The sequence below is a fragment of the Colias croceus genome, chromosome 19 (assembly GCF_905220415.1).
Source record: "Colias croceus chromosome 19, ilColCroc2.1".
In the NCBI taxonomy this organism is placed as follows: Eukaryota; Metazoa; Arthropoda; class Insecta; order Lepidoptera; family Pieridae; genus Colias; species Colias croceus.
Window position 1 is genome coordinate 290,511 of NC_059555.1, and position 22,240 is coordinate 312,750.

Consider the following 22,240-nt stretch of genomic DNA (forward strand, 5'->3'; position numbering starts at 1 on the left):
TGTTACAAAAAAAAATATCAAAAATGATTAAAAAAAGTACACCAACTCCGCTTCACTTGTGTTTTTTTCTGATTTCACTGTCACTAAAAGTAATTATTTAGTGCATATTTTCATAGCAACAGATATTTTGAATCAACAGTGGGCTCGATTATGTACCAACACATAGTGCAGACAGTTGCGAGTGACTCTATAAACTAAAATCAATAATAATCAGTGACCAACAAAGGTACGCTATGTTTGCTTTTGCAAAGCGTATAACCTGTGTTTAGTGCTAGCGTCCGGTTGGCGTCTGTCATAGTTATCGCGAAACTACAAAATAAACGCGTCTTTTGCAATATTACGCTGAATGAATGTGCGATGTGTCGTGTGTAAAAGTGGTGCTTTTGTAATGGGCTTTTGTTTCTAGTGACCAAGATGAATTATGAAGCGGAAAGGGCAATGAATCAGAAACGATTGCGGATGGAGGCCGAGCCGGGACACGGCGTTGTCCAGGGTAACGGATTGCCGCTAAATTACATAGGTATGTTGTGTAACTAAAGTTTTGCGCGGGAAATAGCCGATTCGATTGATAATACGGCGTTGTTATGATTTCTAGATAATGGTCATCAAATACCGTATCAGCCGTATGCCGGCGCGTATAACACTCATTACCCGCCGCCGGATGCCTTCGCCGCGTACGGGCCTCCGCCCCCGGGGGGATACGCTCCTCAGAACTTGTCATACGCGCCTCCAGCTCACCAGAACTATGCCCATCACCAGACTTTTCCTCCACAACAACAAGCACAGCTGCATATGGCCCAGTCACACATGGGTATGTGTATGTACAATATTTTTTACTTCTTTTTAGTAGTTTAAGATTATTATTATAATACTTTGTTAATTTTATACTGTTTATATGCTGTTACTCAATGGAATCTTTATAAAAAAGTCTTATTGACATCATAAAAATCAACAAAGGGACTTAGTTTGACTGTTGTATACATTTTACACTGTTTCAAAAATTAGTCTAGTGATTTGTGAATCTATGCAAGTATTAAATATTAAATACTTATGAATCTCTTTTTCCAATGGTCATCATCATGTGTGAAGTGATGGAACATTAAGGGCTCGTCTAATCAAAACAAAGTAGTTGTTCAATTAATAGTTGTATACATGCACTAGCCCTTATGCTATTAAAAATATATAAGAAAGTTGAGCGGAACATTTGAAGGTGTAAGAATACTTCATGACCATAATATTAAATTTTCTAATGATAATTGGATACCATTACATTTAAAACAACATCATAAATAAATCCTTTTCAAATTATTATTGTTATGCATATTTTGTAACTAATATTCATGAAAAAGTTTGTTGCAATAGATAGATGATAATTTAAAATAATTTTTTTTTCACTGATGACTGATTGGATCCATAAGAAATTGAGTATAGAGATCATTTATAATTTTTGTTTGGTTGAATATGGTAATCAACAGAGTTTCTTGTTCAAATAAAACAAAAAAAAATTTGTTAGGTAGTCAATTTATTCAGGGGGATGAGGCTATAAAATTTTTGCAAAAGCGTGAAAAAATATTCCTACTTTGGATGAAACCATCATACACTGTAGGTGATGGTGCATACTACGCTTATGAAACTGAACTGAAACACTGAGACGAGTCATATTCTAAACCTGAAAGTTCCTATAGATTGTATATAGTCAATTTTCTTAGCGCTTTTACACAATAATAAATGAACCGATTTGGATAAGGACCTAGTAGCTTTCTGATAAAAAAGGCGAAAAATAAATTTGGCTGGTCAAGTCACATCTGCATTTCAATTTAAAAAGATAAATAAATCTTTGATAGTCTTTGTCTTCAATACTAAATACAATTTTGTACCAATTAAAGTGACAAATATTGGAATAAATATCATCCAATCTACCTTTTGCTCATTTATTAGTAATTATTACTATCTTAAATTCTCTTCAATTTGTAGCATGCAATTAAATCTATCAAAATTTACATAGTAATAGGTTTTGATGGTAATTTTATAATTATGTAATTGCTATTACTTAACAATTGAATCGTTTAAAAGAAGATGATAAAACAAATCATTAAAATTATCTCACTTGTTTTAATTACACATAATAAAAAGCATCTATGGAGGTATAGGTATTTGAATTTGAACTAAGTACAGTTATCCGCTAGCAACTCTTCCTTCATTTTAATAGTAATATTACATTGCATTGGATTGTATAACTGACTTGAATGTTATTGTCAGTTAATAGAATATGGGTGTTATTTAATAGCAAATTCCTTTGTAAGATTGTAGTATTGTGTCGTGGAAGATAGATGCGTTTTACATGTGTTAGGAACACCTGTTTGGCTCGCTATGCTTTACAATACTTATTAAAAAAATAACAAAAAAAAAATATTCTTACTTGTTGTATATAACATGTTATATAGATTTACCATCCTCAGTTTTCCCAAACAAATTCGAGGCAGAGACCTTCAAGAAAAGGGCATATTTTTACCTCAAAGGCCGGCATCACATTCGCGGTGGCCCTAACATTGCGAATGCTTATGGGCGGCGGGCATCACTTTCCATCAGGTGACCCGCCAGCTCGTGTGCCTCCTTAGTGATAAAAAAAAATTGACAGTTTTTTTATGCATTATACAACACTTAGAGTGCAAGAAGGGCTCTTTATTGTTATATTATGCCATTGATAAAAACTCTAATATACATATAATGTTATGCCTCATTAAGTATATCATTAAATTGCAGACAAACAGAAGAAAACCAATTATTATTTATTGATAATTAACATTAATTTGTGGCGCGTGCGCATGTCTGGTGTTTCGTTCGCGCATGCTTACATACGGCTTTGATTCGCTCAATGAATCATCGATATGTTGATATGAACGGTGGTCAGTCAGCCGTCAAGCCTCAATTATGGTTTCTGTAGGTCACGAGCTTGATAGAGCTATTTGCGCAAATGACATGGTAATACTTATGTAACTCTCTGATGATAGTTTGGGGAAGGGTTGAATAGAGTTTGGTGAAATTATAATATGCTAGATGTGTTAAGATGTTTCATGACCAGTTTTAGTAGTGCCATAATAAAAAAGATGGTTTATTATTAAACTGTTCATACAAAAAAAAATATATTTAAATATTAAGATGAGTTTGTTTTATTGATGAATAAATAATTGCTTTTTTTTAATTCACTTAAATTACGATTGTAATTGATATATATTTTTATATACCAGCTCATCTCAGTCCCATGTCGGTTGACTTTATTTTACGGAAGTTTTTTTACCTACTACATATAAGGAAAACGCTTGACCACGATCTTGCCTGGTGGTAAACAATTATTGTCCATCAATAAAAATAAAATCTGTAATTTATATCAAGCCATTGATATCAAGAACGCAGAAACACACAGCTCATATGCCCTGTTCCGCCTGCAGTCAGCGGGTACGGGCCGGAGGTGGGCGTGCACAAGCCGGCGTGGCCGCCGCAGCCGCACCTGCTGCCGCCGCTGGACGCGCAGAAGCCGCTCGACATCAAGCAGCTCAAGCCCGAGATCAAGCTCGAGCCGGCCGACGCGCAGAAGCGGGCGCATCCTGATGCTGAGATGATGGTCAGTAAGAATCTAGATAGGAAGGTCATTTGGAACACAAAAATAACACTCAATGATACAAAAATATTCTGTAAGTGTTCAAGGGTACCATCGGCGACCCAAATTAGCAGATTTTTGCTACTGGCTGAATGCAACTTGTTTAAATTTCAAATAACTAATTGACTTAAAATTGTTTTTAATTCTAGGCTGGTGATATGGAACAACCAAAAATAAAAATAAAAACGGATATATTCAAACCAGATGATATGGCGCTACGGGTGGATGACAAGCCTCGAGGTAAATATATTGCAAAAAAAATAATATTTATAAAAATAGTAATAGCACAAACAAATTCATATTGAATTATCTAATAATACCGATCTATATAAGATCTTCTTTCATACAGAGTTTATTTTTACAGATATATCTATGAAACCACATGAATTACTAAAACCATTGGATCCACAACCAAAAGGTATATATTATAGATTGTATTTTAAACTTCAAATATGTTTTTTGGATCATTAATTTTTTTTTTCTTTTTAGATGACAGTCAATCCCAACTCAGAGTGGAAGGTGATAAAATAGCAGGTATGGATTTATGAGAGTTCTGTATGACATGATAATAAAAAAATAAAAAAAAATATGTGCGTGTACCTACTAGTGTACACACGTAAGAAGTGAAACTTCTTTATGACCTTATTTTTAAAAAAAAAAATTTACTATAATATGCAACTTTACAGAAATACGTCGAATCACGCGTGGTAGGGATAAGAAAAAGATGGCGCCTAACGGAAAAATGTCACGCGTAACGAAAAAATGTTACACTATTTTTTTTTCCAACCCCGATAAAGAAGTTTCACTTCAATAATAATAATACATGAACCAATAACTGTATCTCTATAGTGCAGTCATGGGCTGCGGCTGGTGTCCCACAACAGTAGCCTCTGCGTGTTGGATCTGTGTTCCCACGTAAGCCTCTCAAAGGACCGGGTATCTTCCTTCCCGTGTATTATGGCCCATAATATACAAGTACCTTTTTGACTCCTCAGTCACTTTGTTACAAGAACTGTTTTTAATTATTGTGTATATTTTCAGAGAGAACAAGCGAATTGAGTGAAGCTCGTCCTATTGACAGCAGTGCACCCGTCGTTGACAAAACGTTAGTTGTTTCATTTCGATTTTTACATAAAAAAATGTTGTAAATAACATTATTATTTTTGAAAATATGTACAACATGTGTATAAATGATACAATACAACAAATGTCATATATATAATTTTTTAGTTTAGGTTATTAATTATTATGTTAAAAATAATATAAAATAAAAATATGAATATTTTTTTTTAATCTATCACATTATGTTTTTATCAGGGATGAAGAGAGGAAACCCTTCAGTAGCCCAGATGCAAATCGACCCGGGACAACGCCGGGGAAAATGAGCACTCCGGGTTTAGAGGTATGGAGATATTTTATGTGGTGTATGTAAATACGCATATTATTTGCTCAGAAATGCCTATTTATGTGAAATATAACAATTTAAAGAAAGCAGTAATTCATACATGTATGATTGGTGTTCAGTCATCATAGTATTAAGGGCTTAACGGTGTATAGAATCTTTAATGTAATAAACGATAATTAATGAAAAAAAAGATTATAAAGTTATTGTCGTTTTATAAAACAAAACACGATAAACGACAAATAAATGAGTAACAAAAAAAATCTTAAATAACTAATTATCATCAGCTAATTTACTGTTTTGTCAGCAGCTCGTAAGTTGCTGACAAAATAGGGTTGACTCAATTGATCAACAAAAAAAAAATAACAGAAAAACTGCAAATGTACAAGAGCTGCAAATTTCCCCTGTTTCATATAAAAAAAATGCCTGTATTTTTAATTTAATTGACCTTAAAAAATTAAAATATAATTATCACCCCCCAGCCAAAGAAGCGCGGTCGGCCCAAAGGCTCGACAAACAAGCCGAAGCCCCCGGGCGCGACCCCTCCCCGCGCGCCCGCACCCCGCCCGCCCGCGCCCGTCGCCCGCCCCCGCGCGCCCTCCTACCAGTACGCGGTGCGCCCGTTCCGCAAGGACTTCTCCGGGATACAGTTCCGCAGGTGCGTAGATACACACACACGTACATACACGTACATATCGCAACGCGACACATCACAACACGCCGCATCATAGTGCAACACAATACATCGTATTGCGCCGCAACCTACTGCAACATGGCACATCACAACACGCCGCATCATACTGCAACACGACACATCGCATCACGACAGATCACAACACGTCACATCGTACTGCAACACGACACATAAAAACACGCCGCAACCTACTGCAACGCGGCACATCACAACACGCCGCAACCTACTGCAACACGGCACATCACAACACCCCACATCATACTGCAACACGACACATAGCAACACAACACAACATATTAGTCAGTTCTTTAAAGAAACTAATCTTCAATGGCGGCGCTTATCATTCCCTCTCGCTCACACACGGCCGTACGGTATGCAAAAAAAAGGGATAAATAAAATCACTAAAATGTATTTGATTTTCCCTATAATAGTTTTTATCATAAATTTACAATTACAATTATTATGCATTTGCGAAAGTAAATAATGTTTTATTGGAATTTGACAAAATATGTTCTTTGGGAAAAGTTGTTCAGTTTTATGGGCTTATTACAAGTATTATGGGGATTTTATTACATTCTGTATACGTAAATATGATAATTCATATAAATACACAAAAACAATAACAAAAAAGTAAGTCAACAAACAATTTGAAATAATTAATAAAATAATTATCAATTTACGTTATTTTTATTTTCTTTTTTGCTGATTCTACCATCTGTCAAAGTCAGCTTTGGCCGCCATTGAAGATTCGTTTCTTTATTGAACTGCGTAATACCTCAAGATACAATGTTGTAACATGAGATTCTACGAGTAGCATCACACCATCAACACATCTTTGACCATCATATCAAATCATGCAAGAAAATTATGTACTAAAAAAAATGTATGAAATTTTACCAAAACTCATTTGTCCATTCTAACTTAATTATATGTAGCTGATAATCTCATGATAAAGCTGTCTATTATGATGAATGTTAATGATAAAATATTAATGTTTGTTAAAAATTGTGAGAATGTTCATTAATTTAATTTATCTTTTACTTATTGATACTTAAATCAGGTCATTCTATTAACCATATAATAAACTTAATATAACAGAAGCATTAAAATAAACTAAATTTAACTAATAATGAGTATCATTGAAATGTTTTTAATACGTATTATGATACAGTACTGCTTTTGCCAAGTCAAGCTAAATGCCGCGCGTGTTGCCAAGTTACAAATAGTTTGATACTAATTAAACCAAGTAAGACAAAGAAATTAACTTGGTTTCTAATTTTTTTTAGTTTCTCTAATTTTTATAACTGGACATTATTGTGACTTGGCTACTTTTTATATAATTTTTTTTGATGGGATTTGATGCTCGGTAGAAGTGAAGTTGAAATAAAATTTACTATTCATAAACGTTTGTAAAACTTGACATTAATTAAAATATGTTTGAGTTTGATTATATTCTTTGAATTGTTATTCCGCGTTGGTACTTGGCTATTGGGTAGTGCGTCGCGGAAATCATATAGAAAGTTAGTAGCAGCGAGCAAGATGTTAGTTGTTGTGTTGTGTGCGCAGGCGGTGGAGCGACGACTGCCTGGACTCGTCGCACATCCCCAACGAGGTGTACTTCGGCGACGTGCCGGTGCCGCTGTCGGTGCTGTACAACTACTACGACGCGAACGCGGAGCGCGAGCGGCTCGCGTCGCAGGCCGCGCACATCGCCGCGCAGAAGGCCGCCGCCGCCAAGCTGGCCGCCGCCAAGCTGCGCGGCGTGCTGAGCGCCGAGGTGAGTGCCCAACTGCTGCCTCTGTACCGTGTGTGTGGCCAAGTCACGTGACAAGGCGACGAGCTGCGTGCGTGCAGATCGCAGAGTAGAGCGCGCAAGGCGGAGATTGTGGACACATTGAAATCGCAAACATCGTGGACGCGAATCGAAACAGATAATTTTACAAAAAAAAAAAAAAAAACAATTTAGTTTTATTTACAACTAGCTTCCGCCCGCGATTCCGTCCGCGCGGAAAAATTAAGAAATTTTTTTCTACGTATTTTTCCAAGGTAAAAAGTATCCCTTCTTAGTGATAAGGCCGCCAAGTTAATTGTACTCTGTTTTTAGATGTAATTAATTCTAAGGTTTCCTATTTGTACAATTAATTAAGTGTAAAATAAATAAATAAATATCCCATCTTTTGCCCGGGATAATAAGGTATAATTATACCAAGTTTTATCGAAATCGAACCGTCAGTTTTCACGTGATGCCTGAACATACAGGCAGACAGACAAAAGCGAAAAAAAATTTAATCACATATTTGGGTTTGTCGATCCAGTAACACCCCCTGCATTTTTTCAATATTTTCAATGTCCCTTCTAAACATTTATTATCTGTATACATATTATAGATGATGTATGGAATCATTTATGATTCGTTAAATTTGCAAAGTTATGAACCAGTTAATTTAATGTTACAGGTAACGACGGTAGATTCATCATCAGATGATGACTCATCGGGGACATCGGGCAGCGGTTCAGAGGATAGTGATGATGTAAGTTATTTTTATTGTATTTTATAAATTTTGTATCGGCTTCAGCACTGCTCAGCCAAGCCAAGTATGAATATTTATTTGTGTGACAAAAAAATTACCTGTTGTAATTTGAAAATTTTTGACGAAGGAAATGAAGCATCTTGTCAGAAAATGATAAATTGTTGTTTTAGTTTATTTTTAACAAAGCACTTAGCTTTAAAACTTACAGCGGTAATTCATATTATTTATTGTCATTTCAATAGTTTTTTTCATAAATAATAGTTTGCTCTTATTATTTTTATTTGTATCAGCTAATATAATGCCCCCTGCACGCAGGACGCGCCACTAAAGCGCGGTCCGGGCCGGCCGAAGGGCTCGAAGAACACGTCCCCCCGCACGCCGGGCACGCCCGCGGGGGGCTCCGGGGGGGGCCCCGGGTCGGGCTCCGGGTCGGGCCGCCGGGGCCGCCCGCCCGTGCCGCCCGAGCTGCGCCAGCCCGGCATCACCGACATGAAGAAGTTCTGCAAGGCGGCCGGGATACGGTTCGATTATAAGAAGCTGGTCGAAGGTGGGTGTAGAACTTGAAGTAACTTAATATTCAGCTATTCTCTTCAGATATAATCATTAACTTTCGACTACATACTCACTTTTCGATACTACATACATTTTTAATTTTATAGTAGAGCCATTTTAATAGGCAACATTTGACAGTTCAACAAAATTCAACAACGTAACCTAGTAACGACGACATAGAATAACATGATATTTCGTTTTGTTAGAACTGCACATTTGCTTAACTTTTTTCAATTATGATTACATATTTATAATAATAATGACCGATACAAGTAATTTTAAGATTTGATTTTACTGATAAACCATACTAAACATAATAAACAATTTCTGAATTGAAGAACTGACGTCGCTACAATTTTGTGTCAATAAACCTTTTTTCTTTTTAAATACTAGAGACGTTACTCTAACAAGTGATAACTGCGTTAAAAACAACCGACTTCAAACTTGCACTTGCAAAATTTACAAATACCTACAGACAAAAATGCTCATAAAATAAAAACTACTGGGCCTATCCGAATAAAATTTTTATGGGACCAATTCGTAACCATCCCGCATCGAACAAAAAAAGAATCACGTAAATCGGTTCAGACACCTCGGAGTAATCGGTGTACATACATTAAAAAAAAAACATACCGGCCGAATTGATAACCTCCTCCTTTTTTTTGAAGTCGGTTAAAAATCGAAATCTCACATCTAGAATCGAATGCATTGATTACTTGTAAATAAAAATCATCATAAATTAATAAATTCGATTGACAAATGTTTCAAATCCGTATCGATTAATTCACTTTAATCGATGTTTTTAAGCAGGTTACCTCTCTTCGAAGATAAAATTGATAGACGTCAAAAGTTGCCTATTAAATTGGCTCGACTATAATAACAAATTAACCCATTGAGCCCCAAGCGGCCCGATCGGTCACAGACACAATAGATTTTCTATTGTGTCTGTGCTTCCGGGGCCTGAGTTACTACAAGTTGTTTTTTTTGTGTTTAAGTTTAAAAGGTAAAGTCTCAATGCATTAATGAGTTTATTTTGTAAAAATGCTGTTTAATTAAATATACATGACTGATGGTTAATTTTATAATTTTACGAGGACCTAAGCTAACAGTTGTTCTTTGACTGAAATTATATTTTCGATTATATTTTGTAATTTAATAGCACATTTTTTTATTATTTATTATGTACATCGCATACGTAAAATAATCACATCTTTAAAATTTTCAGGTTGCACGAAAAACAAAGAGCGTGTGGCGAAAATGCAAGAGCTGTTAACGGCAGCCGGTCTGGAAGGCAAGCCGACGCTGGAGAAGTGCCGCGCGATCAAACAGGCCAAGATGGACGCCAAGGAGCGGGAACGGATCGCCAAGAAGGAGGCCAGGGCCAAGCCGCGGGACGACGGTGATGGTGAGACTTGCACCTTATTGCCATGATATAAGGTTCATTTTTGCTTATAACTTGTCGATGGTTGGACGAGTTGCGCGAGGATTGTTGAGATTTGTATTTTATGACTATGTGATAAGGTTGATGTTTGTTTGTTGATAGAGATGTGCGCCAAGTCATGTAGTAATAGGGTTCATGTTTGTTTGTAATGTATCAATGGATGAAAGCGCGCGCCATGTCGCAGAATGGCAGTGAGATTTGCACTTTATGACTGTTATTAGGTTGATGATTGTTTGTAATGTGTCAATGGATGTAAGCGCGCGCCAAGTCGCAGAATGGCAGTGAGATTTGCACTTTATGACTCTGTTATTAGGTTCATGTTTGTTTGTAATGTGTCAATGGATGTAAGCGCGCGCCAAGTCGCAGAATGGCAGTGAGATTTGCACTTTATGACTGTTATTAGGTTGATGATTGTTTGTAATGTGTCAATGGATGTAAGCGCGCGCCAAGTCGCAGAATGGCAGTGAGATTTGCACTTTATGACTCTGTTATTAGGTTCATGTTTGTTTGTAATGTGTCAATGGATGTAAGCGCGCGCCAAGTCGCAGAATGGCAGTGAGATTTGCACTTTATGACTGTTATTAGGTTGATGATTGTTTGTAATGTGTCAATGGATGTAAGCGCGCGCCAAGTCGCAGAATGGCAGTGAGATTTGCACTTTATGACTCTGTTATTAGGTTTATGTTTGTTTGTAATGTGTCAATGGATGTAAGCGCGCGCCAAGTCGCAGAATGGCAGTGAGATTTGCACTTTATGACTGTTATTAGGTTGATGATTGTTTGTAATGTGTCAATGGATGTAAGCGCGCGCCAAGTCGCAGAATGGCAGTGAGATTTGCACTTTATGACTCTGTTATTAGGTTCATGTTTGTTTGTAATGTGTCAATGGATGTAAGCGCGCGCCATGTCGCAGAATGGCAGTGAGATTTGCACTTTATGACTGTTATTAGGTTGATGATTGTTTGTAATGTGTCAATGGATGTAAGCGCGCGCCATGTCGCAGAATGGCAGTGAGATTTGCACTTTATGACTGTTATTAGGTTGATGATTGTTTGTAATGTGTCAATGGATGTAAGCGCGCGCCAAGTCGCAGAATGGCAGTGAGATTTGCACTTTATGACTGTTATTAGGTTGATGATTGTTTGTAATGTGTCAATGGATGTAAGCGCGCGCCAAGTCGCAGAATGGCAGTGAGATTTGCACTTTATGACTCTGTTATTAGGTTCATGTTTGTTTGTAATGTGTCAATGGATGTAAGCGCGCGCCAAGTCGCAGAATGGCAGTGAGATTTGCACTTTATGACTGTTATTAGGTTGATGATTGTTTGTAATGTGTCAATGGATGTAAGCGCGCGCCAAGTCGCAGAATGGCAGTGAGATTTGCACTTTATGACTCTGTTATTAGGTTCATGTTTGTTTGTAATGTGTCAATGGATGTAAGCGCGCGCCATGTCGCAGAATGGCAGTGAGATTTGCACTTTATGACTGTTATTAGGTTGATGATTGTTTGTAATGTGTCAATGGATGTAAGCGCGCGCCAAGTCGCAGAATGGCAGTGAGATTTGCACTTTATGACTCTGTTATTAGGTTCATGTTTGTTTGTAATGTGTCAATGGATGTAAGCGCGCGCCAAGTCGCAGAATGGCAGTGAGATTTGCACTTTATGACTGTTATTAGGTTGATGATTGTTTGTAATGTGTCAATGGATGTAAGCGCGCGCCATGTCGCAGAATGGCAGTGAGATTTGCACTTTATGACTGTTATTAGGTTGATGATTGTTTGTAATGTGTCAATGGATGTAAGCGCGCGCCATGTCGCAGAATGGCAGTGAGATTTGCACTTTATGACTGTTATTAGGTTGATGATTGTTTGTAATGTGTCAATGGATGTAAGCGCGCGCCAAGTCGCAGAATGGCAGTGAGATTTGCACTTTATGACTCTGTTATTAGGTTCATGTTTGTTTGTAATGTGTCAATGGATGTAAGCGCGCGCCAAGTCGCAGAATGGCAGTGAGATTTGCACTTTATGACTGTTATTAGGTTGATGATTGTTTGTAATGTGTCAATGGATGTAAGCGCGCGCCAAGTCGCAGAATGGCAGTGAGATTTGCACTTTATGACTCTGTTATTAGGTTCATGTTTGTTTGTAATGTGTCAATGGATGTAAGCGCGCGCCAAGTCGCAGAATGGCAGTGAGATTTGCACTTTATGACTGTTATTAGGTTGATGATTGTTTGTAATGTGTCAATGGATGTAAGCGCGCGCCATGTCGCAGAATGGCAGTGAGATTTGCACTTTATGACTGTTATTAGGTTGATGATTGTTTGTAATGTGTCAATGGATGTAAGCGCGCGCCAAGTCGCAGAATGGCAGTGAGATTTGCACTTTATGACTGTTATTAGGTTCATGTTTGTTTGTAATGTGTCAATGGATGTAAGCGCGCGCCAAGTCGCAGAATGGCAGTGAGATTTGCACTTTATGACTGTTATTAGGTTGATGATTGTTTGTAATGTGTCAATGGATGTAAGCGCGCGCCATGTCGCAGAATGGCAGTGAGATTTGCACTTTATGACTGTTATTAGGTTGATGATTGTTTGTAATGTGTCAATGGATGTAAGCGCGCGCCATGTCGCAGAATGGCAGTGAGATTTGCACTTTATGACTGTTATTAGGTTGATGATTGTTTGTAATGTGTTTGTGGATGGAGGCGCGGTGCGCACCATGCCGAGCGAAGGTGACATTGTTGATTTGCACCTTATTGCTTTGGAACAAGGTTAATGTTTGTTTGCACCTTGTAAAAAGGCAATAATTTGTCAGCGGTGTGCGTCGAGCCGCACCGTGTGATACGACAGCGAGATTTGTACTTTATAACTAGGCATTAAGGTTTATTTTTGTTTGTAACGTGCCAGAGGCGTGCGTCGAGCCGCGCCGTGCAATACGGTAGCGAGATTTGTACTTTATAACAAGGCCACAGAATACATAACAGTAGCTAAACGCTACAGAACGGACACTTTCCGCCTCCCGCCAAAATTAAACAATTACCTCACCCTGCACGATCAGCTTAAAAATGGTCCGCATTTTTCTGCAAGGACGATACGCAACGAAGATTGACAACATTAATCAAATTTCAACATTAATCAAATTTCAACATTAATCAATTAGATATTGTGCTGTTTACGGATGTATTTGATCAAAAAAACGCGAATTTTTTTTACGCCAGTCGCAAATGTGCCAACCATAAAGCGTTAACACACAATATATTTGCAGTCTCTACAGTGTGACTGTCAAAACGATAATTTAGTATGTATATTGTCCGGGGTGTGACAAGGCATTAAGGTGACTAGTAGAGCAAAACGCGAGTTTGCTGCTAAATTATGATGCTTTAAAGTATATGATTAACTGCAGTAAAAAATCTCCGATAAATATATGATATTCTTCAGGAGATAAACTAGCTAGATAGTGTGTTGAAAACACAATACAACTTATTTTATTCGATAGAAAAAAATCACAAAGGTACCTCTAAAAAAATCTTTTGATGCTTAAAATCCATACTAAACTACATGCAATCATTCTGTTTTTTCGGCAAATAATTCTGCAAGCAACATACTAAGATAATACTGTGTTATTTTTTTAGTCCAATCAATAGATTTCGTGTAAATCGCAAATTCTTATTCCCAAACCAAAAACGTACGCATGTGTGCGTGAACGCCTGTGTACCGACACTACCGGCCGAGGCCCGTTCGTAAAAGGGGTGACAGACGTACGAGTAAGTACGCGAACTTGTGGCTCGACGACCTTTTTCGCACGTGTGTCACCCCAAGTACGCGTACTTAAAAACCGTCGAGTAAGTTCGTTGACGATCCAACATGTTTGAAATTTTACTCGAAGCCCGCCTTGGCTCGCACGTCTGTCACCGCCGCGAGCCGAGTAAGTACGCGAACTTTAAAACCGCGACTTTAAAGTTCGTACGTCTATCAGCCCTAATGATGCGCGTATGGCGTCGGGCTGCAGCTGTGGCGCGGCGTGTGTGTGTGAGTGGAATGGAATGCTTACTCAGGGCAGCGCCTTAAGGTGAATGTTTGTGTGCGCATGCGCAGAGCTGGCGGGCGTGGCGCGGCGCATGACGCGCGGCGCGACGGGCGTGAAGCCGCGCCAGCGCATCGTGATCTCGTCGGACGAGGAGGACGGCACGCCCGCCGCGCGCCGCACGCTCTCCAAGCTGCGCTCCAGCGTCAACGACGACTCCGACTGAGGGCCCGTGAGTGCAACCATACATACATATACAAAAAAGAGTGTGTGTACTTATGTACACGCGTTAGAAGTTATACTTCTTTGGCGTATGGAAAAAATACTAGAATATACGACTTGAACATAGTTATCAATTTTCATACCACCTGGAACTAACTTCATGCTGTTAAATTTAGGTGTCGGTGTGCGCGCGCATCGTAAAAATTCACTCTCATCATTTTTCTTCATCGCGCCAAAAGAAGTATAACTTCAAAAAAAGACCGTGTGTGCAAGCACATATACACACGCACATTGCACACCGCAACACGCACACTGCATAGATACAAACATCGCACACGCACGTGATGCGTGCAAAGTGCAGTCAATTAAGCACCAACACAACAAAATACACGCGTCTCAGCATACGCACCCATACGGTACTACACTACTCCATAAAACGGCAAACAGCTTCAACACAACGCACTCCACAAAAAAATGTGTGCATGTACTAGTTACGTACACACGTAAGAAGTGAAATTTCTAAATGACCTTATTTTTCAAAAGATAATTTACTATATACAACTTTACAGAAATACGTCGAATCACGCGTGGTAGGGATAACGAAAAAATGTTACACTAAATTTTTTTCTAACCCCGATAAAAAAGTTTCACTTCAACAATGTATGTAACACACCACACTACAAAACATACATAACACAATAAAATACGCTTATAAACTTTCTGTTGTAAAAAATATTGCATTTATTCCAGGTAACACCTCGTGTGGAAGTGACAGACAATATCGAGACAGTGAAAGTGTTGGACCTTCTAGAAAGTGCTTCGACGGGGTCCATGGCCTGTAGCGCGGACTCTTGACTTACGACTTACGACTTACTTGTGATGGCCTTATGTGAGCGATCGGAACGTCAGTGTTGCCACACACGCTCTACTATTTTCCAAACTTATCGTAATTTACCCAGTTTTTTGGGTGTAATTTTAGACTGCAACCACTAGACGGTGATATCGCATTTAATATTCGGGTTAATGATGGCAATAAGCGTGACAGACGAACGCAGATGTTACCATATTTAAAAATTATTATATTAAAAATGAAACCGCATTGTGGTGTTGTCGTTTTGATAAATTTTACTAGTCAAGTGTAAAAGATGGATAAGTTTCCGCGCTCAGGTTGACGCGAATCGGTCGCTCGAAAAAATTTTCCTACTAATTTTAGGTCAAAATTTAGAATGGTAATGAAATGATTTTCAAATTGTCCGGAGTGAGCGTTGGACCTTTGGTGTTTAGTTTTTATGAAAAATGAAGAAAGAATATTTTCTGCGAGTTATTTTAAACAATTGTGTATCATTTTTTTGTGTCTCGGTGTTTACAGATGTATTCACTAAGAATGGTTTTAATTTGTATATGTTTATAAATTTGGTCAGTTTCCCGTCCCTATATTAAAATTATTTTGGATGCCAAATGTTTGAATGGCATTAATTCATCTACAAAATATACGGGTAACAATTTTTCATGAGAGAAAATTTAGATGTGTAAATAACTAAGCTTGAAGTTCTTTATTTAGTAAGATAAAGACAAATTACAGTAATCCAAAAGTAATAATGCGCATAGAAATCTTCGTCACTGTTCGGCAACTGTCATATTCTCGGAGAGTCCGAAGACGATATCTATATAGTTTTGTGCTAAAAGAGATTAATATATATGTATTTGTAGGTAAGTAACGATTTTGTTTCGATAATTAATTGTAAGTAAATAGCGAGTTTACCCCACGATTGCGAATATATTATCTTTGTTGGATTGATTTACTTGGAAAATTTATAGTACTTTTAAAGTGTCTTACAGAAGCTGGTGTAATGATGGAAGAAAAGAAGGTTAAAATAATACAAAATTTATATTGTATTAGCTTTCCGCCTGCGGCTTCGCCCGCGTTTTCAAAGAAAAACCCGCATAGTTCCCGTTCCCGTGGGATTTCCGGGATAAAACCTAGCCTATGTTACTCGTGGATAATGTAGCTTTCGAATGGTGAAAGAATTTTTAAAATCAGTCCAGTAGTTTATGAGCCTATTCATCACAATCAAACAAACAAACAAAGTTTTCCTCTTTATAATATTAGTGTAGATAAAGTATTTTCAAACACAGGTTTATATTTAAACCATATATGTAAATCTTATCATTAAAATCTCAGTTCAAAAGTATTTACAGTACTGATCATTCTTCAATATTATGACAATTACGAAAAAAATAAAAACAATCAAAATCAGGGATTATCTTTATTTCTGACATTTTAGATACATCGGAACTCTTCTTCATTTTCACTTTCCCTGCTGCCATCACCTGTGTAAATCATTTCATCGATTAATTCAATTCACCTTTAAAAACAAAACCAAGAAGGGTACGTAATAGCAGCTCTATATAATTCCACACAGAGAGAACACGTGCAGTCACCACCAATATTTAAAGACAACTGACGGATTTTTGAGTTTTTTGACTGACAGGCTACCGTCACCTACCGCCCGATTTGTTTTTGATTGTGTATGACCATGAAATGACTTCTATTTCTTAAGAAACAAGGTGTAAAATGCAAGTTCGTTGTTTAGGGCTCTTACGATTCAATGATTCGAGTGTCTTCGGAAATACGACAATTAGCGAAGATTTGCATGTGCATTATTAATTTTGGATTACTGTACACAGCTATTCCATATTTAGATTCCGTAACCTTTTAAATTGGAATCTATTTCCAATTAAGAATCGGGTTCTTATTTACATATTGTCCTTTATTTTAATCATGTGACATATCGTATTATTAAATGAGGCTATTTTTTACGAATTATGTTTAGTTTGTGGGCAATTTATGTGATTTTTCTTCTAAATAACTCTACTTTAAATATCAGAAAGAATCCATCTTATTTATGAGTGGTTTAAGATATACTTTTTTTTTAAATATAATGAAGATTTTGGTTCAATTTCTTTACATGAATGGATAAACACCAAAGGCCCAAATGTTTGATTTATGATGAAGGTAAGTGTAAGGGGAGTGTTCATATCGACTTATTACTACACAAAACTTCATGTTACGGACATATTTACGTATATAGATAACAATAAGTGTAAAAATATATTTTTATCGCATTTGTTTGTATTGATAGATTTTTATTTATTAGAAATGAGAGGTGAAGAGTCGCTCGTGAGAAAATTATTGCCATATTCTAATTATTTTTTCACAAACTGAGGACCTGTTTTGTAGTGTATTAATAAAAATAATGATAAGTAAATTTTGGCAATTTAATCTGTGATATTTCGAAATTGCTACGCATTTTTAATTTAAGAAAACTATACATTCATGTTTTGAAATAACTATCAACTTTACATTGGTACTTTTGTTAAGTTACATTGACACCAGGATTGCAAGCGTAAATAACAAAAAAAAAAAATATAAATCATTTTTTTTTCTAAACAAGTCCTCAGTTTGCAAAACAAACTTATTGGTCAGTGTTTTAAATTTATGATTAAAATAATACGCTACAACAAAAAATTGCAGACTTTAAGTACTTGGCTGCGATTCGTCGCTTACGACTCCATTTAATTTTGACGTTTTTTTTAAAGCCAAATGTCGAAATTCAGTTCGTAAGGGGACGAATCGTTTGACATTTGAGCCGTGCATTATCTGTGCCAAAATTTAATTCGGAGCTCTTTTTGGCAGTTACATGACGCAGCATGGCGTGCATGGCGCATGGCAGCTTTGTGCGTTGAAAATTCTATAATGATTTCTTTTACACATTTCTCAGTGGTCTATTTACTCACGGTCTTACTAATAAAATGTTACCCATTCGCTTTGCAATGGATTAGTTATTGCAATAACCTGTCTTGTTTTTATGATTGACGTTTCATGTGAGCAAGAGCAGGACACAGCTATGGTAGAAAATGGTAGAAATTTATCCATTGTTTAACTTTTTATTAGTAAGGCCGTCAGAATTCAGATATAGTGAATTTATTCAATGCAATATTCGTTTGCGTGTAACATTAAAAATGTTGGTTGTCCCGTCGAGAGTTAGTTCGGTAGTGCATAATATGTATAAAACGAGAGTTTATTTTATATTTATAATTGAATTCGCTGAAGTAGGAATGTGACCCCTCGCTCATACGTTAGCTGGTAGATGGCTCGGCACCCGGTACGGTTCGTTTGTGCCTATAATACAATAATTATGTGAGTAAATGTACTAGTGTGTGTGTTTCGTTTAATAGCAGAATATATTATCGAGTGATTTATAGAATTTTTATACATTAGCGTTTAAAAGATGACTATTTAATTATAACACCAAGTCGAGTATAGTTAGTGTAAATAAGTAGGGACTAGGCGTGTCTGTGTACAGGTTGTCTACGCTTTGTATATATACGCTGTGGTCGAGACTCGTCGGCATTTGTGTTGAGTACTCGAGGGACATTCGCAGATGTAATGCAAGATACACGTAAATCGTTACTTTAATAGCATTTATTAACATTATTATATTATATTATTGTATACGTATATACCTACGTTTATTTAATTTGGTGGTCTTATTACCATCGCGTATCGATTTTATTAATTGTATATGAATCTCATTGTTCATTCATTTATCGATGTACAAAAATTGTCAGGACGTGTCATTTGCAAGTGACATTATGTAAATTCCAGTGTTGTCAGTTCAAATATATATTAAATTGATTTATTTTTATTCCTTTATAATATGTGATGGCAGCACTGGACTTAAATGATAATAGACTTAAATGTCTAAACACAAGGTTTATTTTCGTATAATATTGATTTTTCACTTTTGGTTAGATCACGGTAGCTTTTTATATAAATATGGATGTTAGTCAAACGAACTATCGCATTGCATTCTACTCAATATAAATTTTTGTTTAATATAATATTAACATTGACAATATTGTGCGCAAATTATGTATTTGTTCCTATAATAATAATGTTCAATAAAGGGACAATTTGTCTTCAATTCTTGGGGACAATTAGTTTTCAAAGTATAAATAAATAAATTCAAATATGTATGTATGATCACTATGCAAAAAAATTAGAGAAATCATATAAAAATGGCTGTAATTGCCTTATTTAATATAATTAAATACGAGATGATTTGTTTCCTACTATATTGCAAGAATTGTTTATTATCAAAACTAAAATATCTGAATGAGAATTATAATATTATGCAATTTATATCTAATTTATATATATCTGATAATTGTATTGATTTACTTCAGTGTCAGTGATTACGATACTACTATATTGAATGTGATGTGGTTTCACATAATTGTTATATAACTATAATTAATTATATAGGTATTTTTTTTATTTATGCCACAAATTGTATCGTTCACGTACGATTTATTTAATGAGAAATGATTGAAAATGCGCTTTATTCTTGTAAGCAAGTATTTCCACCAATGAAAAGGTTTTTTTGCGCATATAACGCACACATTGACAAATTAGATAAGTCCACGAGTATATCATAAATATAAAGAAATTGTACATAGTATAGTTATGTGTTTAGTGATAATGTGAATGTAAGATAGGTATTACCGCGCGGTAGATATTGTTTTGAAGCATTTTATAGCCCGTAGAGATCGGTATATTTAGTCAAGTATATATTTTAAAAATATAATATTTTAGAGAATAAGAAAAGATGCTATACACTGAATTTTTGTGTGTTATTTTTTACCCTCCTTCTCCTATTATGAATAGTACTAACATATATTTTATAGAAGAATAATAATTGTCAGGGCTCTTTGAATTGCGATACACTAGGAGTAAACTATGTATATTTTCCTTCCTGGAAAAGTAAACGTATTTTCCCAACACCGTATATAATGTTTGTTAACACTGAGGTTAACACTAAATAATAAATTGAAATGACAACATAATATTTCCAATTGTTAACGTGGAATGCAACCGCGGATGTGCGTGTTTTCATCGCAACGCTATAATTTTTTTAAATGAAATAAGGTCCCAGAACCAAAAGCGGCACATTTTCAAAGCGATGAATTCGCGATATTTTTTTTCAAAAGACCTTTTTCTTTACTAATAATAATAAATAAATATAATTCTCCGTTGTTTGACACTTGAGGTAAGCCGTAACAAGAAGTAACTTTATCGTGGGAAATGCTCGGGAATTGCACAAAAATAATGCGTCAGTGATGATCGATAAGGTAATATTAGTTCATAATACATATTATGGTTGCTACGTTTACTGACTGTTAACAACTTGTTGTATGGTGCACAATTTATCTATAAATACGATGACTATTTTAAGTCACAGAATATCATTGGATCATGGATATACATAGTTCTTTTTTTTAATATACACTAATATTATTATATAGCTGAAGAGTTTGTTTGAGCGCGCTAATCTCGGGAACTATACTGGGCCCTGACAAAGTAACAATTACAAAACGATAACGAAGTTAGAAATCGCAAAAATGTATGGGATTGACATTAGATAGACCACGTGATCTAACGCGGCGTATGTCAATCCCATACATTTTTGCCTTTTCTAACTTCGTTATCGTTTTGTAATTGTTACTTTGTCTAAGGCCCCGTCCGATTTGAAAAATTCTTTCGGTGATGAATAGCTCATTTATCGAGGAAGGCTATATATCATCCCGCTATGACCAACAGGAGTGGAGCCAGGGGGGTGAAACCGCGCGGAGCAGCTAGTAGTTAATAATTATTAAAAAACATGCAGCATTTTTTTTTAACCTATGTCGTCTAACTATCCACACACACACACAGAGTCCCGTAATTTTTTGTCGGTGTAGGACGTATCACGATTCAACATCTGTGAGATGCAAAATTTCCGCCTAAAATAAAAAAAAAACACGACGTTGTTTACTTTCAAGAAAAGCCATAAATAGGACCTTATCAGAACTTTGCTATTCAATATACTCACACTTTTATCAAGAAATCGATCATAACATTTTCAGAAAAAAAAATCAGAATCTTTTTGATGATAAAAACAGATGATCGAAATAAATAATGACTGCGATTTTTTTCAGCATCATTTTATGAATCATCTTTCAGAATCAGTAACTTCAATAAAATGCATTTAATTTATACACTCCCTTTGAGTGGTGGTTTTTACTTAAAATTTACTCATAGTTTGAATGGATATTTCTAACATATCCCAAAAATTAATTAAAAATAAATGATTTTTTATGTATTAGCATTTAGTGGGTAGGTGGGGTAGGTAATAGGTTTGTTACACACTAATTGCTACTTTGATTTTTTTTTTTGGGTACGCTGATACAATTATTTAACGATTATTATCGATGTACATATAATTTATTAATATTTTTAATTATTGATAAATAAATAATACGTAATTGTTTTAAGTATATTAGACAAGATACCTTATTTTCCCTTATCTTTGGGAAAGCCCTTTTAATTTAATCAAGAAATTACACAATGAGTAATATTCTCCAAAGTAAGTACTCTTTAAATAGTCTTATCGTAATAAGCAAATACCTACTGATAAAATATTCGTAGTGTTATTTACATAGATCATTATCAATAACTCAGGCCCCGGAATCACAGACACAATTTATAGAAAATCTATAGTGTCGACTGTCGTCGACCGATCGGGCCGCTTGGGGCTCAATGGGTTAAATCACAGAGGTTAAATAAATATCAAACATCACTTTTGAACATTGCTTTTGTTGTGCGTGTTCGGTG

General features: G+C 36.0%; 1 protein-coding gene across 3 annotated transcripts; it reads left to right on the forward strand.

Moving 5' to 3' along the window:
• Nucleotides 1-37: 37 nt before the first annotated feature.
• Nucleotides 38-16,098, forward strand: LOC123700285 (translation initiation factor IF-2-like). Of its 3 annotated transcripts, none has more exons than XM_045647459.1 (16): nucleotides 38-226; nucleotides 407-520; nucleotides 596-817; nucleotides 3,450-3,622; nucleotides 3,808-3,898; nucleotides 4,023-4,076; nucleotides 4,148-4,192; nucleotides 4,700-4,763; nucleotides 4,976-5,060; nucleotides 5,543-5,718; nucleotides 7,321-7,531; nucleotides 8,211-8,285; nucleotides 8,601-8,832; nucleotides 10,063-10,242; nucleotides 14,373-14,533; nucleotides 15,274-16,098. In XM_045647459.1, the coding sequence occupies exons 2-15, from the start codon at nucleotides 415-417 to the stop codon at nucleotides 14,525-14,527; spliced, it is 1,869 nt and encodes a 622-aa protein (XP_045503415.1). In that variant the 5' UTR covers nucleotides 38-226; nucleotides 407-414; the 3' UTR covers nucleotides 14,528-14,533; nucleotides 15,274-16,098. The 3 variants fall into 3 exon arrangements, with proteins under 3 accessions (XP_045503415.1, XP_045503417.1, XP_045503416.1); XM_045647461.1 differs by having other exon boundaries at nucleotides 596-811; XM_045647460.1 differs by lacking the exon at nucleotides 38-226 and having other exon boundaries at nucleotides 274-520.
• The last annotated feature ends 6,142 nt before the right edge of the window (nucleotides 16,099-22,240 follow it).